This window comes from Perognathus longimembris, chromosome 18 (assembly GCF_023159225.1).
Source record: "Perognathus longimembris pacificus isolate PPM17 chromosome 18, ASM2315922v1, whole genome shotgun sequence".
Classification (NCBI taxonomy): Eukaryota; Metazoa; Chordata; class Mammalia; order Rodentia; family Heteromyidae; genus Perognathus; species Perognathus longimembris.
The window spans coordinates 10,656,621-10,684,170 of NC_063178.1; the positions used below are offsets into that span (position 1 = coordinate 10,656,621).

Consider the following 27,550-nt stretch of genomic DNA (forward strand, 5'->3'; position numbering starts at 1 on the left):
AATTTATGAGAATTAAGCCTAATTCCAGGTAGACAAGATCAGAATTGAATTCAATTTAGGATCCTCAAGTAGTTAACAAAGAACTGGTGAGTACTGGAATACAGTAATTCACACAGCTAGCGCCAGAAGAACATGGTACCAGGGGAAAAAAAGCAGCAGCTCCTGTCTTACTAGAGTAACAGATTAGTAATATTAAAAATCAGTATAATCTCTGTTCCTGCAAGAGTCTTTCACCTAAGAAAAGGTAAACCTTGATTTACAAGACTATCCACTGTAGCAATGAAGAAAACTGGAAAGAACCTAAATAAGGTAATGACAAACCACAGATGTTTCACTATTGCTATGAACTGAATGTTTTCAGACCCCTGAAAATCTTGTTAAAACTTAATCCCCAGTGGAATCTTTTGGAGAAGATTATTAGCCCCTAAGGGCTCCATCTGAATGCCAATGCAAGGTGTCAAGGACATAACTCAGTGATAGAGTGCTTGCCTAGCCTGCACTGAGCCCTGGGTTCAGTCTCCAAATCAGAAGGAGGAAAAACAAAAAACAAAACTGTGTAAGAATAATTCAAATACTAGCTAAGTGTGATAATGCACACCACCTGCAATTCCTGCTATTTAGGAGACAGAGTCAGAAGGACCACAGGTTTGCAGCAAGACACTATCCTAAAAAAATATTCACCAGTGAGCATGTTCTATGTGTGAAGATTGAACGAGAAAGCAGAGAACAAGTTGCTTCCAGACACCACATCTGCTAAGGCCATGATCATGCAAAACTATGGTCAATGAATGTCGGTCTATAAATCACCTTGAATATACTACTTTGTTATAGCATCTAGAATGGATAAGACAAGTAATATTTGTCAAGTGTTAATAGGAATAAGATATTTCTAGGGGCTGGGAATATGGCCTAGTGGCAAGAGTTCTTTGCCTTGTATACACAAAGCCCTGGGTTCGATTCCCCAGCACCATATACAGAAAATGGCCAGAAGTGGCGCTGTGGCTCAAGTGGTAGAGTGCTAGCCTTGAGTAAAAAGAAGACAGGGACAGTGCTCAGGCCCTGAGTCCAAGCCCCAGGACTGGCAAAAAAAAAAAAAAAATTCTATATGAATTGATACAAGCTCTCAAAACTACATTAATTATTCAAAGAAAAATGAAGTCATACAAAATAACAATCTTACCGAAATTAACAAGAAAGCTGTATTCATAAAAATCAAATTAGTATGTGATATGAAAAGATAAGAGATTTGGACAGATTCCTTTCAAGCTGTTAGCACCGATGACTTTGGAGAAGGGAATGAAGCATCTAAGGTACACTCTAATATAGCATTCAAAACAGACTGAGGCGAAGTTTCAGAGACATGGGCACATTTGTGTCTTGTTCCTGGACCTGGGAGACTTGTCTCTTGAGGGGGTCCTTGCAAGACACTTTGGGAGCTAGTTTGCACCCCTCAAGAATAAAAGCCTCCTATTTTCCTGAGTACCTATGCACCAAGTTGTCATGTCTTTTAAACACCTTGATGCGTGTAGTGCTAAATTTGAAAATAGAAATTTGTATACCACGTATCATTTTTGTAAAAGACTCTGTGTAAGAGTCAATTTTTTTGAGGGGGTGCCAGTCATGGGACTTGAACTCATGGCTTAAACACTGTCCCTGAGATTTATATATGCTTATAGCTAGCACTCTACCACCACTTGAGCCACAACTCTACTTCCAGCTTTCTGGTAACTGGAGATAAGAATCTTATCTTATGGACTTTCGTGCCCAGGCTGGTTTCAAACCGTAATCCTCAGATTTCAGTATTCTGATCAGCTAGAACGACAGGTATGAGCCATTGGTATCCAGCTAAAGTATAACATATTGGTTATAAAGCACACATCCACTGGCCTATGGATGATTTCTAGTATAGCATAGAGCAACTGCTGTGCTAACACATACCTTTCCCACTAAGGCTGTGCTAACCCTTGGGTTGAGAAATAGAGCAAGAAGCTTCTGCTTAGTAGAGATACACAGAGAAACATGGCCAAAAACATGTAAGAAAAAGATGTCTTTGGTTTCATGATGTTAATGCTGCCCAAGGTCCAGACCACACCCTCCAGACCCCATGCCAGTTCTCTCCTGCACCTGGCTTTGTGAAGCTATTTGTGACATGCAGGTCACATTTCAGACTCAGGATGGGTTCATGTTGAAACCTTGTGTTTTATAAAATGGATGTTTAGTAAAGAAATAGACAGGTGGTCCCTATTAACAAAATGAATACTAAGAAGGTGAAACATGTTGGAAGGGGACGTTGAGGGGAAAAGGGGTGAATAGCCATTATATTCAATGTACATATGCAAAAGTTGAGGGTATGGAGATGTATTATACTCAGTCTGACTTGAGGAATTGAAACCTTTTTGTATAACTACGTTTTACAAAAAAAAAATTTAAACAGAAACAGGTTCTCAGTAACATTTATAGACAAAAATAAAGATGAAAAATGATAAATATATAAATATTACAATCCCCAAATCCAATTTACCTTTCTCATTATCTGGGTTTTTTGGGTTTTCGTGGGGTTTTTTGGCAGTCCTGCCTGGTCAGGGCCTGGGCACTATCCTTGAGCTTCTTTTGCTCAAGGCTAGAACTCTACCCACTTGAGCCATATAACCACCTCTGGCTTTTTCTGTTTATGTGGTACTGAGGATTTGAACCCAGGGCTCCATGCATGCTAGGCAAGCACTCTACCACTAAGCTACATTTCCAGCCCTGAAGAAACTATTTTTAAAAGCTAAAAATTTTAAATATATATATACACACATATATGTATATATACATATATATGTGATAGATATATCTTAAAGGCAAGTATGTGATAGTGTTTTGTTTTTTTAATTACATTTAGGGACATCTTACCTTCTGGTGTTGGTTTGTCCTGAGGAAGATCTGGCATATTTTCATCCAAAAGGTCTGCTAAGGATTGAGAATTTGCCAGCAGCTTCTGATAAGACATGGCAAATTCTTCATACTGTTTATGTCTATCTTCACTTAGTTCCCCTTTAGAATGCAAAATACGCCTATAAACAAATGATAAAATAATGAGATGCTTATCAAAACAGATGGGATCACTGTTGTCACATGGGAAATGCTGTATGAAATGTTATTAAATTGTGCACAGTACTTTATGCTAAATTAATTTTATCACCTCAAAAATTCTAGACATATATCAAAAATTTAAATGAGTATAATCAAAATCAGCTAAGTAACTAAATTTCCTCAAACATTATCAAGTATGGCCTTCAGAAATACCATATTTATAATATACTACTAAATAGAGTTAATATCTGTTACAACCATACATTCCTGTGACAGTTAAGCAAAAATATTTCTTTCAAATAAATTCATTTCCAAAGCACGGGTTATAAAAAGAATCAGATACTTTTAAACTTCCACAATACATACATTTAACAAAATACTATAAAACAATTAAAAATTTTGTTTTGTTATGCCACACTCCTCTAAATATATAGCTAACCAAAAATACTTAAGACATCTATATAAGTCACTTTTCAGAAACAGCAGATTTTGGCAAAGAGTAGTGACTCACACCTATCATCCTAGCTACTAGGGAGAATAAGGTCCAGAAGTATGCAGTTCAAGACCAATAGAGGTGGAGGAAAGTCCAGGAGACTCTACCTCCAAAAGAACCAGTAAAAAAGCAGGACTGGAGGTAGGGCTCAAGTGGCAAAAGGCCAATTAAACTTAATTTGAAGCCCTTGAATTCCAATCCTAGTACTGACCAAAATATATATATATATATATATATATATATATATATTTGCCACTAGGCCATATCCCCAGCCCCATATTTTTTTTTTTTTAAATCAGAAGCAGGGGCTGGGAATGTGGCTTAGCAGTAGAGTGCTTGCCTAGCATGCATGAAGCCCTGGGCTTGATTCCTCAGCACCACATAAGCAGAAAAAGCCGGAAATGGAGTGTGGTTCAAATGGTAGCATGCTAGCCTTGAGCAAAAAGAAGCCAGGGACAGTGCTTAGGCCCTGAGTCCAAGCCCCAGAACTAGCAACAACAACAAAAATCAGAATTAATTATTCTCAAATTTAAATTTCCATTATTTAAATCCAGACAATCTTTTAAAAAAGCCTGCATCTCCTATATAGCTAATTCCCAATCTAGTGTTAAATACTAGTTGTTTCCTCATTTCACAAATATTAATAACTGAGCATCCATACCACTTACTCCAACTCAAGCTCTTGAGGCTGGAGGATACAACTCCTACTTTACAACAGAATACCAATAGGTCACCAATTATTTCGAATACAAAATCAAATGCATAGTCAAAAGGCTAACTGTATTTGTATAAATGGCTAAGATTTATACAGTAGGATCCAATTTGTTCTATATTAAATATTACGAGGTAGTATGTTTGAAATTTATAAACCATATGCAAATGTAATAAAGGTTTCAAAATGCCAACTGGAATTTAAGTCATCTTCAAAAGTAATTATTAGTTTAATCGCTTATAATTTGAAGTTTCTTGTAAACTGTGAAGAAAATGAGTTATCTTTGTGAGATGCTATCTTCTCAAAGTTACAGAAAATAAAGTAGAAAAATCATGCCTACATTAACTCTTCCTGGCTTATTTTGGATAACTTCCAAACTTCCCTATTTTATCCTATTCCCACCTACATAAACTTTATTTTAAATGCTGTAACAATCCAAATAATAACATCTTCTGTTTTAGGAACATCAGTTCCCATTATAAACATACCAGTGCATATTCATTAAATTCAAATTTAGCCTATTATGGTCTGATACAAGAAAATTTCACTTTTTCTTACATATTAGACAACATCATTCTCTCAAAGTAGTTTAAACCTAATATTCCAGACTATAAAATACTGTCATAGGAAACGTTTTCCCCTTATTAAATATTTATTTCAAACTAATACTGCAAGCAAAAAGTTTCTGAATTTTAAAATTTTTCAGCAAAATTCAAAACATTTTAAAATATTCACATCCATAAAAAGAAGGCACTATTTAGAATAATCACTTTTTTTAAGTGACTAGCATTTCTACAAATGAGCCTAACAGAACTTTTTGTTGCCAGTCCTGGGGCTTGAACTCAGAGCCTGGGCAGTCTCTGGGTTGCTTTGTTTAAGGCTAGCATTCTGCCACTTGAGCCACAGCATTACTTCCAGCTTTTTCTGTGTATTAAAAGTTCTAATATGGGCTGGGGATATAGCCTAGTGGCAAGAGTGCCTGCCTCGGATACACGAGGCCCTAGGTTCGATTCCCCAGCACCACATATACAGAAAACGGCCAGAAGCGGCGCTGTGGCTCAAGTGGCAGAGTGCTAGCCTTGAGCGGGAAGAAGCCAGGGACAGTGCTCAGGCCCTGAGTCCAAGGCCCAGGACTGGCCAAAAAAAAAAGTTCTAATGTAAGAAATTTTGGAAGATAATTTTTAAAGCTATTAAAAATTAGAGGGCTGGGAATATGGCCTAGTGGCAAGAATGCTTGCCTCATATACATGAAGCCCTGGGTTCGATTCCTCAGCACCACATATATACAAAAGGCCAGAAGTGGCGCTGTGGCCTAAGTGACAGAGTTAGCACTCTGCCTTGAGCAAAAAGAAGCCAGGGACAATGCTCAGGCTCTGAGTCCAAGCCCCAGAACTGGCACATAAATAATAAAAATTAGAGATTCAAGTAAATAGTGTTTAAGAGTAAGCTACTTCAAAATGTTTGCAGTACATAATCAAAGGTGACAGAACCTAAGAGCTCATTCTGAAGGAAATTATGTTAAGGGATAGGGGCGAGGACTATGGTCTAGTGGCAAGAGTGCTTGCCTCGTATACATGAAGCCCTGGGTTCAATTCCCCAGCACCACGTATATAGAAAACGGCCAGAAGTGGCAATGTGGCTCAAGTGGCAGAGTACTAGCCAGGGACAGTGCTCATGCCTTGAGTGCAAGCCCCAGGAGTGGCAAAAAAAAAAAAAAAATCCCAGAATATCACCACCTGTAAATTTATTTCTGACATTTGGTCACTTGAAACACAAGCATTTACTTTGTTACAAAGACTTACAATACTAAAATTTCCCATGTATAAGCAGTAGCAAGTATAACTATATTATCAGAACAGAAAATAAACAGTCCTTATTGTACTATCAACCTCGCATTCAAACATTTGCCTGTGATTCTGCATTCTGTCAACTCAAAGTAAATTTATTCATTATGGTTCTGTGTGTGGGCTCCAGTCACTCTCTCATCCTACTGGTACAAAACTAAAACTTAAAAAGTTTGGAGGTATTCTATAACCCTTACACCCCAATTGTATTCCATGAGCAAATTCTTTAACAGTACAAACTTACCAAACTATCTAATACTCAGGTTGTGACTGAGTGGAAACAGTTCTCAGGGAGAAAGCACTTGCTTAAGTAGATATTAATACCAAAGAATGGATTGATGAGTTCTGATATCAACAGAACTTACATGATCAGGTATCTTTTAACATGATCATTTAATATATATTTACTAAACATCTGTATAAATCCACAAAATACTATATATGTAAGACTTACAGAAGAGAAATAAGCCATCACAGAATCCTGGGTATTATTGAAAAGCCCTAATCATTACAGATTCTAATGATTTAAAATGTATGGCAGGGTGAAGCTCACAGAAAAGATGTGTAGCTTCTTTTTTTCTTTTTGCCAGTCCTAGAACTTGAACGCTGGGCCTGGGCACTGTCCCTGAGCCACTTTGTGCTCAAGGCTAGTACTCTAACACTTGAACCACAGCACCACTTCTGGCTTTTCCTCAGTGGTTTATTGGAAATAAGAGACTTACAGACTTTTCTGCCCTGGCTGGCTTTGAACCACTATCATCAGACCTCAGTCTCCTGAGTAGCTAGGATTACAGACAAGAGCCACCTTTTTTAAGAACATTACCATGAGGAAGTTAGGGATGCTGCTCAGAGGAAGGTATGTGCCTATTAAGTGCAAGGCCCTGGGGTGAATCTCCAACAAAAAGAGGAAAGGAAGAAGGAAGAGAGGAACAGAGGGCAGGGGAGGGGGGGAAGAGGGGAAGAGAAGAGAGGGAAGGGGAAAGGGAGAAAAGAATAAATCTGTGAGGCACTGAAACATTATTCAACACATGTGACCAGAGATTATCTCTTTATATCAGTGTTACTTAAAATGCTTTTGTTATTGCTCAGTATCAAACCCATGGGCTTATGCACAAGAAAAAGGTATTCTACCCTGGACTACACACCCCATCTTTCACTACAATTTCTTACATTCTATGGGAATACAACACTAAAAATATAACTAAAAACAATTCATTACATCATTTTAATTACCATCTTTTAAAAAATACATCTATTACATAAAGTTGAACTGAAACTGTTTTTTGAGAGTGTCATAAACCAGAGGCCAGCAGACCTTTTGTATAGAGAGGAAGAGTAACTAATTTTAGGCTTTGCAGACCATAAGATGTTCCTTATGATTATATTTAATCCTGCCATTACTGCACAAATGCAGCCACAGTCAATTTGTAGTAAATGAATATCACTGTTACATACATTACAGACCCTGAAATTTGAATTTCATTTAATTTTCCTATTTCACAAAATATTGTTCTACTTTAGAATTTTTCTCTTACTATTAAAAAAGGTAAAATCGCCAGGCACTGGTGGCTCATGCCTGTAATCTTAGCTACTCAGGAGGCTGAGATCTGAGGATCACAGTTCAAAGCCAGCCCAGGAGGGAAAGGCCATGAGGCTCTTATCTCCAATTAACCACCAGAAAACCATAACTGGTGCTGTGGCACAAGTGGTAGAGTGCTAGCCTTGAGCCAAAGAGCCCAGGGACAGCACCCAGGCCTACAGTTCAAGCCCCACGACCAAAAAAACCCAAAAAACAAAAGCAAAACACAGAATGCCTTATGTATCATACTAACAGAAAACAGTATTTTCATGAGGAAGAAATCTGCCTAAGTCCACTGTACAAAAAAGTCAAGAACTTACTGGGTGCTCGTGGCTCAAACCTATTATCTTAGCTACTCAGAAGGCTGAGAGCTGAGTATCACAGTTCAAAGCCAACCAGAGGAGGAAAACATCTTGGGATTCTTATCTCCAATTAAACACCAAAAAAGCTAGAAATGGAGCTGTGGTTCAAGTGACAGAGCACTAGCCTAGAGTAGAAAAGCTCAGGGACCTGAGCTCAAGCCCCGTATACACACACACACACACACACACACACACACACACACACACACACACAACTTCCTATTAACTAGGAGAAGAAAAAAAAATTCAACAAGAATACCAAACCTCTTTTCCAATCTGACCTTATACAGTCACATAAATAACAGAACACACTAAAATGTTTGTTTAAAAATGATCATGCATTCATGGGAATGTGACTTAGGGTAGAGTGCTTGCCTAGCACGCATGAAGCCCTGGGTTCGATTCCTCAGTACCTCATAAAGAAGTGGTGCTGAGGCTCAAGTGGTATATCACTGGCCCTGAGCACAGAGCAGCTCAGGGACAGAGCCCTGGCCCTGAATTCAAGCCCCAGGACTGGCAAAAAAAAAAAAAAAGATCGCCAAGTAGATCCACAAAACTACTAGGTTTTACTATTCATCTTCTGAATTCTTATTGTCATAAATATTTGCCTTAGAATTATTTTAATTTTTTTTCTGAATAAATTCTACCACCCTGAATAAAACCTTGGGATGATTTTTGAGTACTATCACACCCAACAGAAGCCATACTGGGTATAACTGTTACCCATGAAAACACCTACTTGATAACTACAAAAACTTTCAGGAACTGGTAATTTAGCAATCATCTACTTTCATACGAAGGACAGTAAACTGGACCATTGTTGGATTCTGCACTAGTTTAATCCACTTCCTAGATCACGTTTGCTATCAGGTACCTGCACCTTTACTACTGAAATTGCCTGAACAGGCATGAGCAATTAATTAGGCATAAGCAAGTATTCTATGTGGTGATACCACCTCCAAATTACATCTTTAAATGGTCACAGTCTGGCATGATAATTTCTACAATGCTAAATACAATTCTATATTGAGAATAAACATTTCTAATTACCACATATCTGTACCAAAATGGATGTTTCTCAAAGACAGCCACAAAGCTGCTTACCAATGACTTAAGTAAAAAATGAATAAAGTTCTCTTTATCAAAACTAGATATATACCTATCTGGGTACCTAATAATGTGCATATAATCAATATACAAAATCATCATTAGGCTGAAATAGTATTCCAAAACATCTAAATAAAGTCTAAAAAATGAGCAAATATGTATATAGGCTTAAATATTTTCTTCAGTAGTTCAAAATGAAGAAAGAGCTTGACAGCAGTTCATGAGAGCAATCAGGCTTCAGTCTAAGTAAGACAGAAAAAGCCAAAAGAATGACAGGGCAGCTGTAAACTCTTAAGCAATTTAGGTCAGGGACAGAAAAGAATGCATCCAAAAAATATCCTAAGGATAGTGAAAATCTTGGGACAAACTGAAGAACTAGAGTATTTAGTCTGGAGAGGAAGAAAACACCTCCTCAGTAAGCAAATACCTGAGATTCTGTCACAGTAATGAGAGTTCACAGGTCCTACACCTGCGTGTCTCAAGCTATCTGCCCTAAGACTGTTCCCCAACCATTACCGACACCTTATGAAATGCTGTCAGAAATTTCCATTTACTGTTTACTTATATGAACAGGTAAAAAGCTCATGAACCCTACTTTAAGTAGTTTTATTCCATCTGTACCAGAAAAAAGTTTTGTTTTTGCTGGACTAGCACTCTACCACTTGAGCCACAGCACCACTTCTGGCTTTTTCTGTGTATGTGGGACCAAGGAATTGAACCCAGGGCTTCATACATGCTAGGTAAGCACTCTACCACTATACCAAACTCATGGCCCTAAATTTATTTTTTAAAAATCATTGCATGAGGGGCTGGGAATATGGCCTAGTGGCAAGAGGGTTTGTCTCGCATACATGAAGCCCTGTGTTCAACTCCCCAGCACCACATATATAGAAAATGGCCAGAAGTGGCACTGTGGCTCAAGAAGTAGAGTGCGCTAGCCTTGAGCAAAAAAGAAGGGACAGTGCTCAGGCCCTGAGTTCAAGCCCCTGGACTGCCAAAAACAAAAAGCAGAGACTGGGAATATGGCCTAGTGGTAAAGTGCTCACCTCATATACATGAAGCCCTGGGTTCAATTCCTCAGCACCACATACACAGAAAAAGCCAGAAGTGGCGCCGTGGCTCAAGAGGTAGAGTGCTAGCCTTGAGCACAAAAAAGCCAGGGACAGTGCTCAGGCCCTGAGTCCACGCCCCAGGACTGGCAACAAAAACAAAACAAGTAAACAAAAACAAAAAACCATTGCATGAAGTCAAAATTTCAGCCTGATGTAGCAATTTATAGAAAACAGATGTGCCTAGCATTGGACTGGCAGAGAGAGCACTAAGCTCCTTTGGAAAGTACTCAGAGTAACAAGAGTACCTGTTGATAAGATCTGCTAGGAATCCTGAAGTAGATTCCTGCAATAGAAAGCTAACTGCTAAATCATTGTAGGTTCCACTATAAGGCCAAAAGGAAACAAAGCCTTAAAATTGCCAGTAAAAGTAATGTTGTCATACTTTAAAAGTCAGTGTTGATATATCAGAGAGATGAGAAGAAAATTATGAAAATGTGCAAGCATTGCAAATTATAATTAGGAAATCTGAAATGTGGTCATTAACATTCAAAGACACAAAACAAGGGTAACTATCCTTTCCCCATTTTTTGTAAGGAGGGGAGAGTAGTACTAGGCTTTGAATTCAGTGCTTCTTATTTGTGACACTGAGACCCTACCACTTGAGCTACTTTATCAGCCCCGTTTTTGATTATTATTTCTGAGATAGGATCACTTGATCTTTTCTGCCTGGGCTGGCCTTGAACCATAATCCTACTACTGTCAGCCTCTCGAGTAGCTAAGATTACAGATGTGAGCCATTTGTGCTCGGTGATTTATTTTTCTTGAGACAGGTTCTTACTATTACTATGCTGCCCAAGCTGGTCTTGAACTCATGGACTCAAATGATCTTTCTTCCTTAGCCTGCAGACTGTTGGAAGTACAGGAATGCAAAAGCAAGCCTGGCCTTTTTTTCTTTCAGCACTACCGAGGTTTGAACTAAGGGCCTTGCACTTTACAGGCAAACACTCTTATTTTCTGGCCAGGATCTGATGCTTTTGGCCCAAGACCAGTCTCAGACTACAATCTTCTTATTTATGTCTCCTAAATAACTCAGATCACAGATGTGAACCACCAAAGCTCAGTTTGTTTCTTGAGATGCAGTCTAATTTTGGGAGGGAGGAGGAAATCCTTAGCTGGCCTCAAACTTAAATCCTCCTGATCTCTGTCTCCTGTATCTAGTTATGTAGAGTAAGTATCTAGTAGATGCTGTTCCCAACTTTTTCTTTCTTTGCAAAAGAATCACTGATTAAACCCTGGCCATCTTAACTCCTCACATAACTGACTTTTGGCCACCAGGATTTAGCCACATCATCTATGTGCCTATTTGACCCTGTCCCTAACTGGACTTCTACTGGCACAAACAATTACTGTCTTTCTGGGTAAGCTAATCATCTTCCAGTGGTACCTACTATAAACCACTCCTGCTCCACTAGTCTTCTGAGAACAACAGAAAGGAATTCCCACATAATAACTGCTTATGAATAGAAATTTCAGATTATCGACCATGCCATTCCATTAGCTGTACTCAGCTACAATTGCAGTTGCCACCTTTCTACACCACTTCAGCTCTCCCTAAAAGTTAACCTAGAACCCACAAATTGCATCAACTTCTGCTGATGCTTCCTTGACATCGATACTACAGTCTCTACAATTTCTTTTAACAATCAAAGGTGGCTCCTTATTCAGATCTTTTCACCAATTACCACTGGCATAATACATTACTCTTCCAAAATTTTAAATGGACACCCCCAGAAAGACTTCTATAAATACACTTTGAAATTCCATCTAAGAAGTTTTCACCAGGTTGTAAGATATCATAAGAAATGTACACACTGCCCTACTATGTAACTGCACCCTCTTTGCACAACACCTTGTAAAAAAATTTATGTCCAATTAATAAAAAAAAAAATAAAATTAAAAAAATAAATTACCACAAAAAAAAAAAAGAAGTTTTCACAACTGATCTTGTTCACTATTTCTCAAAATTTTGATCTGAAATACCACTGACAAGACTCATTTTCTTAAAAACAGCAAGTAGAAATAGTGACGTTAATAACCTAAAATACAAACCATGAGAATAAACCTGTTATAGAGACACAACAGAAAACTACAGCAGGTAAATGACATAAACAGAAAATTTACACCCAATATTACGCAGTTTTTGAAATCACAAAAAAACATATCCACAAAGCAAAATCTTCCATTTCCTTGCCAGATTCATTTCAAATAAAACATGAAATGTACTGTAAATTCATTTAAACATGGGTCGACTATTATACTTTGAAATTTTCCTGGAATGTTAAGAAATCACCTGTAAGGAGCCCTTCTCCATAAGTTCTTTCAGTGTTGAAGACTTTAAGCATTTTAAGTATGAGCTCCAAAATAAATTCTCAATTCTGAGAAACATTTGAAAATCACCTGTTTTGTCTCTCAGTATTCTGGAGCTCCCTGTGGTCCCTTTTCAGGTGTTTGGTCAAAGATGTAAAGTACTCTTTTAAAAGGTTCTGGAAAGGCTGTTGTTTCTCTGGACTAATTATCTCACTAGGAGGAAAACTCAAATTAAACTTCTCTGCAGCACTCTTTACTCTCCTTGGTACAAGTCCAGCAATGTCATCTCCACAATGGCGACAGAAACTAATCACCACAGAAACGTGAGTGTGGGATTCTCGATCAGCATTAATAATATTTTTTAGCTGTTCATAAATTAAGGAAAGACCTTCCTTATCAGTGAAAATCCCAACTATTGTCAATTCTGCAATGAAGCGCAAATCAGTTCTTAGCTTGGTAATATTAGGAGTTTTCTCCTCTTTCCTGGCTTCAAAATGTTTTTTCCAGACCTGAAGAAGTGAGGGGGCAAAGTCAGCATAGCGCTGGTGAAAGAGCGAACACAGGTGGACGGCACAGTTCACATCAGAGATTTTCAGTTTTGCTTCCACGATGGAAGCTACTGCTTCTGCAATGTATTTGCTTAAATTTAGGCCATTAAAATCATGAGACAAGGAGTCTCTCTGTTGTTCTGTAATAGTTTTTAGTTTCTTGACAAAAGCAGTATTTTTCTTCAGACTTGAGTCCAGGCGACTGAAGAAATTTTCCTCTGGTCTGTTTTCCGGAGCATTTTGGTTTTTGCTACGAAGTTCCTTTCTTAACTGATGCCGTTCCCAAGCTTCCTGGTGAAGCTGAAGAGATTCTTCTTTCTCTCTATGTAAAAGGCAAAATACAAGTAAAACATTCTGTAAGTATCAATTATAAGTCACATAAGAATAAAAGCCAATAAAAATTAGTCATCTCAGTTATCAGAATCCAGGAATAAAAGATGCAGACTGTGCTGCATGCCAGTGGCTCACACCTGTAATCTAAACTACACGAGAGCCTAAGACTTGAGAATCACAGTTTAGAGCCAGCCCAGGCAGGAAAAGTCCATGAGGCTCTTATCATCAATTAACCCATCAAAAAAAGAAGAAGAAAAAAGCGGAGGTGGAGGTGTGGCTCAAGTGACAGAGCACTAACCTTGTGCAAAAAACTTCAGGGGCCAGGCGCCAGTGGCCCATGCCTATAATCCTAGCTACTCAGGAGGATGAAATCTGAGGGTACTGGTTCAAAGCCAGGCCAGGCAAAAGTCTACGAGACTCTTATCTCCAATTAACCACCTGAAAACCCAAAGTGGTGCCATGGCTAAAAATGGTAAGGGTGCTAGCCTTGAGCAGAAGAGCTCAGAGACAGCACTCAGGCCCTGAGCACACACACACACACCCCTCAAGGACAGTGCCAGGCCCTAAGTTCAAGGCCCAGGACCAGCACCAAAAAAAGATGCAGCCTGCCCTTTCCTTACTTTTGAAGACATTTATTAATGATTTCAGACAATGACAGCCTAGTATACAGAAGGGAAAATGAAGGATTCTGAATAAGTAGATCTAAATTAACAATCATTCTAATAGGATTAAAGATATAGTGCTCAATACAAAAAATATAAAATACGGGGGCTGGGAATATGGCCTAGTAGCAAGAGTGCCTGCCTCATATATGTGAAGCCCTGGGTTCAATTCCCCAGCACCACATATGTAGAAAATGGCCAGAAGTGGCACTGTGGGTCAAGTGGTAGAGTGCTAGCCTTGAGCAAAAAGGTCAGGGATAGTGCCCAGGCCCTGAGTTCAAGGCCTAGGACTGACCCCTCCCCCCCCAAAAAAATATATATATATAAAATACGCAACATTATGCTTGAAAAAGATAAAAAACGTTAAAATATTGGGTAAATAGAAAATATGTGCATTTGGTTAAAGAATAATCATTATAGGATGGATGTGTTGGCTCATGCCTCTAATCCCAGCAACTGAGAGGCTGAGGCAGGAGGGATTTTGCATTTAATGCCAACCTAAGCTACACAGTGAGTTCCAGATCAGCCTGAACAACATGGCAAGACCCTGCCTCAAAAACAAAAAGGAAATAAGGGGTGAGGGTTTAGCTCAAGTGGCAGAGTGCATGCCTAGTAAGCACATGGTCCTGATTCCAAACCTCAGTACCACCACCCCCCCAAAAAAACATTAAAAATATTTTGAGATATTAGATTCTATTTTTCCATCCACAGCATTAATCAACCTTTACTAAAATACCTGGCAGGTCTGGGGCCATAAAAGTTCAAGTATGACTTGGAAAATTTATAAAGGAACCAGTGAAAAACAATCAATTAAAAATTTTTTTAAACAATAATAAAATTAACACCCTGAAATCAAGTTAAAAAATACACCTCAATTTAATTTACTCTAAAAACACAAATACCCACCCATTTTTTCACTCAAGAGATAAAAGTTTAAATTACAGAAATAATTATGTGGGGAAGAGTGGGAGAGAAGGAATCAACAATCTTTGGGATAACAAAATACATAATTTTATACTATAAATCAATACAAAAGTAGATTTCCCTCTTTCTGAGATGATCTTTCCTGAGTTACCCTATAATTTTACAATTTCTCACTAACAGAGAGGTTGCATTTACTATTGGAAATATGGGCATTTGAGTTTCTCTTAGAAATCTCCCATTCACACACAAACATGAGACTGGCAGAAAAAGCATATCTTCAAAAGGAACAATTCATTATAGTTCACTCTGGCCCTGGGCGCTGTCCCCTTGTGCTTGAGCACAAGCTAGAGCTCTATCACTTAAGCCACAACGCCACTTTCCAGCTTTTTCTGAGTAGTTCATTAGAGATAAGAATCTCACGAACTTTCCTGCCTGGCTGCCTTAGATCCATGATCCTCAGATCTCAGCTTCCTGAGTACCTAGGATTACAGGAATGAGCCACTGGCACCAAGCTCATTACAGTTTCACTTGACAACTCAATTTTCTACAATACTAAAAACACGTAATGAAATTTTTACAGATAAAGAAACATTTTCCTTTGAAATATTCAAGAAAGGAAAGGTTGGTAATTGATGATGCTGTGTTGATGGCGGGGAAAGAGGGACTTATTATACCATTCTGGTTTTCACTATGTTTGAAATTTTCCCAGTAAAAAAGTGAAGCTCTCAGGGACTAGGAATGTGGCTTAGTGGTAGTGCTTGCCTAGCATGCATGAAGCCCTGGGTTCGATTCCTTGGCACCACATATACAGAAAAAGCTGGAAGTAGCTCTGTGGCTCAAGTGGTAGAGGGCAAAAAGAAGGCAGGGAGAGTGCTCAGGCCCCCGAGTTCAAGCCCCAGAACTGCCCCTCCCCCCAAAAAGTTAAGTTATTCCAAACGTAAGGAGCTGCACACAGGAAGTTTTACTTCAAATAATCCTTTCTCAAAATGTTCCAATCTACATAAACAGAAAAAAACTGAAGTGACACTGTGGCTCAGTGTGGGAGAGCACTGGCCTTGAGCTGAAGAGCCCACAGACAGAGCACAAGCCCAGAGTTCAAGCCCTACCATGGACAAAAAAAATTTTAAAAGTCATGTTAGTGACAATGTCCAAACTAGCCACTATACTTGCTTTGCAGACCTAAAGTTCCAGTCCCTCATTAAAGTGGAGCTATAGGGCTGAGGTATGGTTCAGTTGCAGAGTGTGTGCCCAACATGAAGGCCCCACATTCACTCCCCAGCACCGAACAATAAAATAAAATAAATAAAAACAGAGATACTAAAAATTTAGCTCAACCTAGACCTCATAATCTAGTCATTAAAAATAAGGGGAAGAGGGGCTGGGGATATGGCCTAGTGGCAAGAGTGCCTGCCTCATATACATGAGGCCCTGGGTTCGATTCCCCAGCACCACATATACAGAAAACGGCCATATGGGGCGCTGTGGCTCAAGTGGCAGAGTGCTAGCCTTGAGCAAAAGGAAGCCAGGGACAGTGCTCAGGCCCTGAGTCCAAGGCCCAGGACTGGCCAAAAAAAAATAATAATAAGGGGAAGAAGCCAGGGACAGTGCTCAGGCCCTGAGTCCAAGGCCCAGGACTGGCCAAAAAAAATAAAAAATAAAAATAAGGGGAACTGGGAATGTGCCCTAGTGGTAGAGTGCTTGCCTATCATGCATGAAGCCCTGGGTTCGATTCCTTGGCACCACATATACAGAAAAAGCCGGAAGTAGCTCTGTGGCTCAAGTGGTAGAGGGCTAGCCTTGAGCAAAAAGAAGGCAGGGAGAGTGCTCAGGCCCCGAGTTCAAGCCCCAGGACTGCCCCCCCCCCCAAAAAAAGTTAAGTTATTCCAAACTTAAGGAGCTGCACACAGGAAGTTTTACTTCAAATAATCCTTTCTCAAAATGTTCCAATCTGTCCATTCCCTCATACCAAAAATCAAAATAAATTTTCTTACTTCAACTGAGCGGCTTCTTCTTCTTGCTGTCGTTTTGCCTGCTCTTCTTGCTTTTTTCTCTCTTCCTCCTCATGTTTCTTTTTCTCTTCTTCCTCTTTTTTTTTTAGTTCTTCTTCTGCCTTCACCTTTTCTTCTTCTTTTTTCTTGCGTTCCTTGTCCTCCTTTTTTCTCTTGTCTTCTTCAAGTTTCTTCTTTTTGTCTTCAGGGACCTTACTGACCTCCTTCTTGGCAGAGATCTTGAGATCATCTTTTGGTTTCTCCTTGCTGCTCACTGGCCGCCTTTCACTGCAGTCTTTTTCCTTGTTGTTTAGTAAAGATTCTTTTTCTTCCATACTTGCTGACTTTTTACGCTCAGCTGGCATTATGTGACCCAAGACAATCTGTAAGAATTAAAGGATGTCAGTAGTGAAGATGTCGAATTGTATTTAGTGATAGCACTTTCTAAACAAAACATTATTGCAACATAGCAACTTACATTAAAAATTACACAATAATATTCCTGTGATTTTAAGGAAATCTTGGTTCAATTCCATACTCCATGATTGTTAGTTATGATATTCTTTTCTTTTTTACTTTTTAGTTAAGGAAAAACTCAAACGTTTTAAAGAAAAAAACACACACACAAAAAAAAACCAGTAGCTTGGATTCTGTAATCCTAGCTACCCAAGGTGGCTGAGATCTGAGGATGGCCAGTTCAAACCCAGTTTGGGCAGGAAAGTCCCTGAGACTTTTACCTCTAATTAGCCATCAACAAGCCAGAAGTCGAATTTTGGCTTAAGTGGTAAAGCATTAGGCTTGAGCAATAAAAGCTCAGGAACAGCACCCAGGCTGAGATCAAGCCCCAGAAATGGCACCAACAACAAAAAAATAGAATACATATTTTCATGTACATATAGCTCAGATTAGAAGGTTATCGATTCCAAAACAATAAACCACTACACTAAGAGCATACTAATCAATTTTAACCCCAGCACTTTTAAGTGTTAAGGGAGATATTGTAGACTATAGATGTAGCCCAGTAGAAGGGAACCTACCTAACAAACATACTCTAGCACTTGGGTTTGATGTTCAGTGTTTCTCTCTCTCCCTCCCTCTCTCTCTCCATACATATATACACACACATATATACATACATACACACATATATGTGTATATATATATATACATATATATATATATATGAGTGTACTCTTTAGTAGGGATATACCACAGTGGTAAACCCAGGTTCAATTCCCAGCACCACAGATATAAGGAGGTAGGATGCGGAAAGACTGCTATACTGTTTCATTATTTCATACAATATTCAGCAAAAAATAAGCTAGAAAAAGGGGAGCAAAACAAAAACTGACCTCCAATAGAAATCAACAGACAAAGCAAATTTCACCTCATTGCTCTAATCCTTCTGTTAACCTTTCCAAATTCAAGACGACTGTTAACCATCTCCTATTAGACCAAATCTTTCATCGGTACAAGTCAATTTTAATAAATATAATGATTATAAAGTCTGCTCTAGGGCTGGGAATGTGGCTTAGTGGTAGAGTGCTTGCATGCATGAAGTCCTGGGTTCCATTCCTCAGTACCACATAAACAGAAAAAGACAAAAGTGGCCCTGTGGCTGAAGTGGTAGAGGGTTAGCCTTGAGCAAAAAGAAGCCAGAGACAGTGCTCAGGCCCTGAGTCCAAGCCCCAGGACTGGCAAAAAACAAAAACAAAACAAAAAAATCTGCTCTGTATCTGCCATTTTAATAGACATCAACACAAAGTTTCCAAGCCTTCCAAACACACATATTGTGTGTGTGTGTGTGTGTGTGAGAGAGAGAGAGAGAGAGAGAGAGAGAGAGAGAGAGAGAGAGAGAGCGCCAGACAGACAGAGACAGAGACAGAGAAAGAATATCACCAAAAGACAACTAAGGTCAGTAGGAGTCAATTTTGGAGGTACACAACTTGTTTAGTGGCCTGTTTTACTTTCTTATTCTCCTCTTTTTCCATGGTCTATGTATTTATTTTGACATGACACCCACTGGTGGAACTCAGTACAAAAAATGGCTGGTACTCCCGTTTAAATCATCACATCTAAAGTACAAAAAAGCATAAGTACTCTTAGTATGAAAATAACATATAATACAAATAGCTAGTCACATCTTACATACATTATCTCTACTAAAATTTTTATGAGATGAGTATTCTTTTCCCTATTTTATAAATGAGTAAACTGAGAGTTGACTAAGTAACTTGACCAAGGCTGCCACAGAGGGTAGCAGAGCTGGAATCTGAACCCACAGTCTTAATCAAAGTAAAAAACCCTGAGAGCCCAGAACTGATACAGAGGATGTTCAGACACTGACATGAGAAATCATAAAATTATGAATCTCAAAAAGAGGAAGAGGGCTGGGATGTAGTTCAGTGGCAAAGCACTTGCCTAGCAAGTACAACGTCCTGGGTTCGATCCCCAGTACCAAAAAAAAAAAAGGAAGAGGGGCTGGGAATATGGCCCAGTGGTAGAGTGCTTTCCTCACATACATAAAGCCCAGGTTCTATTCCTCAGAGCCACATATATGGAAAAAGCCAGAAGTGGAGCTGTGGCTCAAGTGGTAGAAGGCTAGCCTTGAGCAAAAAGAAGCCAGGGACAGTGCTCAGGCCCTGAGTTCAAGCCCCAGGACTGGCAAAAAAAAAAAATTTTTTTAAGGAGGAAGAGTGGGCTGGGATGTAGCTCAGTGGCAAAGCACTTGCCTTGCAAGTGCAACGTCCTGGGTTCGATCTCCAGTACCAAAAAAGAAAAGACAAAAAAAAATACAGTTAAAAGAGGAAGAGGTCTTAGTAATGGCTAAGCAGTTTTTACGTAATGTTTTGAAATTACTGGCAGACACTGGCTGACAAGAATGGAGACAGCATACATATAAGGTAGTAACAAAATTTTACTTAGGAATATTAGTTATTACCTGCAAAAATTAATGTTTACATAAATTTACCAACAAGGGACATTTTAGGATTTCAATAACCTACAGTTCTGAGACAACAGAAAGAACTGCATCAGAATATATAACTAATATCTCACTCATACATATAAAACTTAACGTTAAATTCAGCTAGGCTTGGTGGTGCCCACCTGTATAATCCCAGCTACTCAGGAGGCAGAGATTAAAGGATTGTAGTTGAAGGCCAGCCTGGGGAATAATAAGACTCTATCTCAAAGAACAAACTAGGCATAGTAGCACAACCCTGTAGAATGCAGAGACAGGAGGGCTCAAGTTCAAGGGCAGCCCAGTAAAGCCCAGTAAAATCAGCAGGACTACTTGAAAAATAAAACAAACAAGCAAACAAAAAAACCACCTAAAAGCAAAAGAGCTAGGAATGTATGTAGATCAAGTAGGACAATGCTTAAAAGCATGAGGCCCTGAGTTCAATCCGCAGGAGTACAAACTTAAATTCTCCTAAGACATCAGAAAATTTGTTCGGTGTATAACAAATTCATAAAAGGCCATCATTTATTAGCTAGAACCCCAAACTTTTGTGAGTCAACAATATTCAATCATTCAATAAACTTTAAACATCTTCTATAAAAAAAAAAAACACTTGTCATTCACAAGTTAAGACAAACCCCACTCCAGAAAAGTGATAAAACAGACTCTTAATAAGATTGCTAAGTCTACTTTGTGTTTTTGTTTTGTCATATTGTATTTTGAATTTAGGGCCTTGTGCTTGCTAGGCTGATGCTCTACCACTTGAGCCGCACCTCCAGCCCTTTTTGCTTTAGTTTGCCAGGTAGCGCCAGACCTTGTACCATGATACTCCTACCCATGCCTCCTGCATGGCTGTGATTATAGACTTCTACCATTATACAACCTTTTGTTTTGGCTTGGACTGGCCTTGAACCTCACAACCCTCCTGATCTCTGTAGCTGGAATTACAGGTATGAACCATCAAGCCCAGGCATGGTCTTAATGAATAATTTCATCCTACATTAGAAGCATACATCTAAAATCTTAAATATACTTAGAATTCAATTTCAGCCAACAAAATTATGACAAATATCTAAAGGTTCATGTAGAGGCAGCAATTTAACTTGTGAAAATAACATGCAGGATCTTTGAAACTGGATCTTAGGTTTGCATTCCAACCTGCAATGTATGGAAACTAAGCAACCTAACTCTTTTGCTTACTCTAGTTATTCATCAACAAAAGGGAGATACTATTAGCTATCTTACAAACCTAATAAACTTCTAGAACATTAAGAATGGCAAATCTCTTTTACACACAATGCCAAACAATCTGTAAATTGTCTTGTTTTTTTTGTTGTCAGTTTAAGTTTTCTAACTGGATTCTACTACATTTCTCAAAAACTACAGTGAAGTGGCACACAGTACACAACTGATTCATAGCTACCTGCACTCTTTTCCACTACATCCTAAATTTAACAAGTCAAATAAACAGTATGGCAAACGACTCAAATGAGTACATTCATAACACAAGAATTAAAAAAATTAAACTGTGCATTTAGTTCTATTTAGTAAAATGCTCAGTTATTTCAATAAATTCATGATTTAATAAAATCGAGCATTTCATCTAAAATGTTTCCAAGTGTTCCACACAAAAACCAAAACTTCAAATAGAGTCTATGGCAAAATAATCTGTAGGGAAATTAGTTATTTTTTTACCTAAAATAAGATTGGTTCTTACAAACTACTTAATATAATTATGTTCAGACAGCCTTTAAAAGGAAACCATGATTGAAAACTACCTTTCCTAGCTCCAGAAACAGCGCCCTGGCAGTTGAGTTGTATATTTGATTTGGTTTTATAAATATACTCTGAAGTTCCAAAATAAAGTAAAACTTAACTTTATAGTACAACACACGGCCACAGAGTATACAGGGGGCAGGAAGGAACAGAAACCAGGGGTGAATTCCTACTAAAGACCTTTCTTTGCAAAGTACCATATGGACTGTGTATGAAATCACAATGAGCCGCTCCGAAAATACAACAGAATAAGAGAATGCTGTTTCACCTTTCCATTCTGTGTTTTGAACTGGAAATGTTCTAAAGGCAGAACAGCACTGGGGTAGTAGTATGCCCTAGTCCTTGACTTCCTTCTTTAAAAAAAAAAAAAGTCCTGACACATAAAGGATTTCTTCAAATTGGGCACGTTAATTTCACCAGAACTCAAGAACGGTTTTCTTGACGGTGTGTACCTACAAATACTACGATAAGTGACAAGGACCAGGGATGGTTTCACTTCGGAATCGTGCATCACAGGAGGTGTAAATTCTTTTAAGAGACTTGAAAGGCCGGTCACTCTTGAGTGTTACCCCCCTCCCCAATCCTAGAAGCGGGCTCTGATTGGCCAACCCGGACACCAAATTTCCTGTGATCATCGCCCCCCCCCCCCACACACACACACACTGCCCTTAGTTCAACTACACTAGCCACCGTACCGGAGACTCGGGGAGAATAAGAAGCCGAGAACCAACCACTTCATGGAACTAAAAGGAAGTAACCCAAACAGCCTCACGCCCACCATCTCCACACCCGCCCCCCTCCTCTTCCCCAACACACCCATCTCCGCCGAAGCCCGGAGGGGACCCAAGTCCCCACACCCCACACGGCCCACCCCACTGGGGGTACCAGTCACCTCGGTGGGCCGTCCCGACCCCAACTTCTCACCCTACACCGGCCACCACCGAGGACCCTCGAGCCGGCTCCCCCGACCCTTCACCTCCCACCTCCCCTCGCCCCGCTCCACGCCCCCAAACACCTTCAACCCGCCACCGCGGGCTCCCCGCCTCCGGCCCCGAGGCCCGGCCCAGGCATGCGGGGCGGGCACCTCCTCCTCCGCCGCCCCCCATGCCAGTCTCGGGGGGCGTCCAGGCCGAGGAGAGTCTCCCCCCCGGACAGAGCTCTGAGGAAGACGTCGCCGGAGAGCCGCGGTCCCTCCACAGCTCCGCCGCCGCCCCCGGAGAGCCGGGGGTGCCGAGTCGCCTCTCGGGTCCCCCGAGCAGGCAGAGTCCAGGCCCGGGCCCTTCGGCCCCGCTTCCCTGCCCCCAGCCGTTGGAGCGAAGGGAAAAGAGGTTCCCCGGGACTCACCTCGAGCCCGTTGTCAACATTAGCTCCAGGTTTCCCAGCACCAACTCCAGCGCTCGGCTCTCCCCTCCCCTCCCCCCGCCGCTCTCGCCGCCGAGGGCCCGCCTTCCCTCCGCTCCCCCTCCTCCCTCCGCCCGCCGGCCCGCCCGCCCGCCAGCCCGCCACTCACCAGCGCGGCCGCGCTGCCAGTGGGGGCGGGGCGGAGGGCGGGGGGAAAGGGAGGGGCTGCCCGCAGAAGTGCCGGACCCAAAACAGCCTGGTTCGGCAGGTTTCCAGGGCGGGTCCAGGCCTTCACCTCGACGTGTCTGTGGCAAATGCTCGTAGGGGCACCAATAGCTACTTAGAGATTCGTGTAACTTGCCCGCTTGAGAGAGAAAGAGAATTTCCTTCAGACAGGCAATATGTAAGGCAGCCACTCTCAGAACCTCGAGCCTGGGGGCCCCAGCAGAGGGGAGGAGTATTCCAAGGATCGGAGGGCAGGAAGTGGATTGGTCGCCAGGAAAGGGAAAGCGACTGAATTGGAGATACGCAGGCGCGAACTCTAAGGGCGGGGGAGGGGGAACGGGAGCTGGAATGAGGCGGGGCGGGGCCGAGCGGAGGTGAGGAAGAGTGGAGGAATCGTCGAGTTACGGAGCGCCATTAAGGACAAGTTTGGCCACGTGATTTTCCTTTTTTTTTTTTTTTTTTTTTTTGTTTTCCCGCCCTGGTGAGACTGTAAGGTTGAGGTCCAAGAAGGGAAAGTTTGATTGGAGAAGATGAAAAAGAAATTGGAAACTGGATATGGTTGGTGAGGAAGTTGGAAGAAGGAGCCTGGACTTAGGAAAGTCCCACAGTGGAACTTCCGCAACCATTTACGCCCTACGACATTAAAGGAAAAAAAAAACAACAAACCACCTGTGAGCGGAGAGACTTCCCATTCAGGTACTCGACTTTAGTAAAGTTATAATAAAAAAAAAAAAATTGGGCGACAAGAAATGCACTCACTGCGTTACTTAGGTAGCTGTAATTGCTCTGTCCATCACCTTGACCACAAGACAAAATATTAAAAAGAAAAAAAGAGGGAAAAATTACCACGGAAATCACCTTTTTTTTTTTCAAAGCTAGTCTCGTTTCTCTCGGGTGTTGAGCCCCTTCACATACAGGTCGACCCTGCAAACTCGTGTTGACAGCCCTGGTTTACCCCCAAGTTGCTGAACTTGTGCCTCTCGCCTGCGACTTGGGATGTGGCTGGATGTGCGGATGGGTTGACTTTGGCCAAGGTGCAAAACTGGTGACCGGGCTCCCCACCTGAACCTGCAAGAAGCCAGGAGTGGAGCTGTAGGTATAGCTCAAGGGGCTTTGAGCACAAAAACTCAAGGACAATACCCAGGCCCTGAGTTCAAGCCCCAGAACTGGCACCAAAAAAAAAAAAAAAGAAGAAAATTAAAAAGAAATAGGTGTCCTTTCTAGCTTATGTTTCTTCTGGAAAGTACTAGACTGTAGACTTGATAACATGGATGTTTACTTACAGAAGTTTCCTTCATGGAAGCTGTAGAAAGATTGAGTTAAGGAAAAAGACTCATCCAACCAGTAGTGCCACTTTGTACTCATCTTTTCATATTCAACAGTTTGAATTTGATAAGCTAATAGCAGTATCTATCATCTTTTGGGCTCATAATACATGGTATTTTCTATTCATTTGTTCTGTTTATTTTAAAACAGCCTAAAAATAATTGTAGCTAACATTTATTTACTATATGTTAGAATATATAAGCATATATATATACCTTCTTTTATTGTTTATTATTTACCTTATTTATATTATACCACCTTGTTTTCTGCTCTTTTATTTGCAGGGCTGGGGGCCAAAACCAGTGCTTCATGCATGCATTCTACCTTTGCACTATACCTCCAGCTCTTTTTTTTTTTTTTTTTTTTGCCAGTCCTGGGGCTTGAACTCAGTGCCTAGACACTGTCTTTGCGCTTTTTTTGCTCAAGCCTAGGGCCACAGCACCACTTCTGGCTTTTTCTGTGTATGTGGTCCCGGGGAATCAAACCCAGGGCTTCGTGCATGCTAGGCAAGCATTATACCACTAAGCCACACGCCCAGCCCACCTGCAGCTCTTGTTCCATACTTTCATTACCCCTCACAATAAGTCTTTGTAGTAAGTTGTATTATTAAGCTCATTCCACAGTGAAAGAAATAAGAAGTGGGAAAAGTAGGAAACTTTCCCACACTCCCACGTATTTTGGCAAAGCCAAAACTAAGTCTCCGTAATTTAGATTAAAGATTACCCAAACACAGCTCTATACTAGCCATCTCCAAGATGGGCATTGTTATTTCTGCGTTATAGCTAAAAACTGAAATGTGCCCCAGAATCATATAGCTAATAACTGGTGGATCTAGAATTCAGATCTACATATGCCTAGAACTCTTGTCAGTCCAGGCGCCTGGGAACTGTCTGTGAGCTTCTTTTGCTCAAGGCTAGCACTCTATCACTTGAGCCACAGCACCATTTCCAGCTTTTTGTGTGTATGTGGTGCTGGAGAATGAAACCCAGTGCTAGGCAAGCACTCTATCACCAAGCCACATTCCCAGCCAGCCTAGAACTCTTTACCATCCCAACATTTAAACCTTTGTATTCCTCAGCATGACAAGTCTAGGGTATAAGTACCCAGGATAGCACAAAGATAAGTGGAAGCTCATTCACACCCAGAACCTCCATACATTGGAAACCATCAATTAATGCTTTTTTTTTCTAGTCCCTGTTTGAAGTCCAGACAAGTATATTCAATTCCTCATTGATAGATGTGCTTTATATTGCACAGATAGTTTGAATATCCAAAAATGAAGCTTTCTTTCTAACTTTATTCCCTTCTCAGTCATTGGCATCAGCATGCAGGCAGCTGCTCCAGAAGCAAAGGAAAGGACTACAGGGAATGGGCCCCTGATCTGTAAGACATCGCCAAAGGAACCAGACCCACAATGTTTCAAGACAATAGATTGGCATGATAGTTGTTATAACTATGATAAAATGACGTAAGTAAAATGAAAACAAGACCATAAACAAGAGAGGTGAGGAAGAAATCAAATCACAAATCCTTCTTCTATATTAATTAGCTCTCCTAAATAATTAAATCATAAGTAGAGAAGATGGTTTAAATAAAATACTTTAGAAATATGCTCCCCAGAGTCTCGACAAATGGGACTACTACAAAATAAAAAGTTTCTGCACAGCTAAAGACATAGCCACCAAACTAGAAAGACAGCCAACCATATGGGAAAGGATCTTTACCAGCACAGCAACAGCAAAGGCCTAATATTCGTCATCTACAGAGAACTCAAAAAACTAACCCCCTCCAAACCCAGTAAACCAATTATTAAACAGGCAAAGGAGCTAAAGAGAGACTTCACAGAAGAAGAGATAAAAATGGCAAAGAAACATATGAGGAAATGTTCAATATCCCTGGCAGTAAAGGAAATGCAAATAAAAACAACCCTGAGATACCACCTCACTCCAGTTAGAATGGCCTATACTCTGAACTCAGGCAACAACAAATACTGGAGGGAGGGGATGCGGGGAAAGACAACCCTTCTCCACTGTTGGTGGGAGTGTAAACTAGTACAACCACTTTGGAGAATAGTATGGAGGTTCCTCAAAAAGCTCAGCATAGACCTACCTTATGACCTGATCATACCACTCCTAGGCATCTATCTTGAACAACAGGTCTCAGGATATCATAAAGATATCTGCACATCCATGTTTATCGCTGCATGATTCACAATAGCCAAAATATGGAAACAACCCCCCAAAAATGTGGTACCTATACACGATAGAATACTACATAGCGATTAGAAGTGATAAAATATTGGTATTCACAGGGAAATGGTCAGAACTTGAACAAATAATGTTGAGCAAGACAAGCCTAGAACACAGAGAACAAAGAAGGGGCATGGCCTCCTTGATATATGACTGTTGGGGGGAGAGGGGGGGTGGGCAGGGACAGTAGAGACCAGGTCTGCAAAACAACAAACTTCTTTTCAAATGGTATTTCCACAGGTTTGGGTCAGTGACCTTACATTATGTATCTAAAACCAAACAACTACTAAACATAAAAAGTAATAGACCTATCAGTGGATCACAATAGCTCAACAGCTCATGGACACGTGATTATATAAGACAAGGATAAGCAAAAACAACTCCAGGAGAAGGACACAGGAGGATTCTATTGCTGACGTTACATTTAAAGTTCTAGGTGAATTTCCTTTGGCGTACCCTATGTGGTTATTGTATATGATTTTGGTACACTGGATATTGTATATATGCCTACCTGATCTAGGGAAGGGAAAGAAAAACGAGGGTGTAAGATATCACAAGAAATGTACTCAGGGGCTGGGGATATGGCCTAGTGGAGTGCTTTCCTTGTATACATGAGGCCCTGGGT

At 40.4% G+C, this 27,550-nt stretch overlaps 1 protein-coding gene and 1 long non-coding RNA gene across 3 annotated transcripts in view; one reads left to right on the forward strand and one right to left on the reverse strand.

Moving 5' to 3' along the window:
* The window catches only part of Upf2 (UPF2 regulator of nonsense mediated mRNA decay), a 76,499-nt gene extending 53,291 nt beyond the window's left edge, over window positions 1–23,208 (reverse strand). Inside the window, exons 1-4 of one of the 2 annotated variants that reach the window (XM_048367409.1) lie at window positions 23,129–23,208; window positions 17,050–17,429; window positions 12,682–13,461; window positions 2,896–3,056 (exon numbers count right to left, since the gene is read on the reverse strand). In XM_048367409.1, the coding sequence (XP_048223366.1) occupies window positions 2,896–3,056; window positions 12,682–13,461; window positions 17,050–17,411 (1,303 nt within the window). In that variant the 5' untranslated portion in view covers window positions 17,412–17,429; window positions 23,129–23,208. The remainder of the gene's footprint in view (window positions 1–2,895; window positions 3,057–12,681; window positions 13,462–17,049; window positions 17,430–23,128) is intronic. The other variant, XM_048367410.1, reaches the window with a different exon arrangement.
* A 472-nt stretch (window positions 23,209–23,680) lies between these two features.
* Window positions 23,681–26,045, forward strand: LOC125366719. Its single transcript, XR_007213958.1, has 2 exons — window positions 23,681–24,046; window positions 25,988–26,045. It is a non-coding gene; the product is annotated as an uncharacterized LOC125366719 (long non-coding RNA).
* Window positions 26,046–27,550: the final 1,505 nt, after the last annotated feature.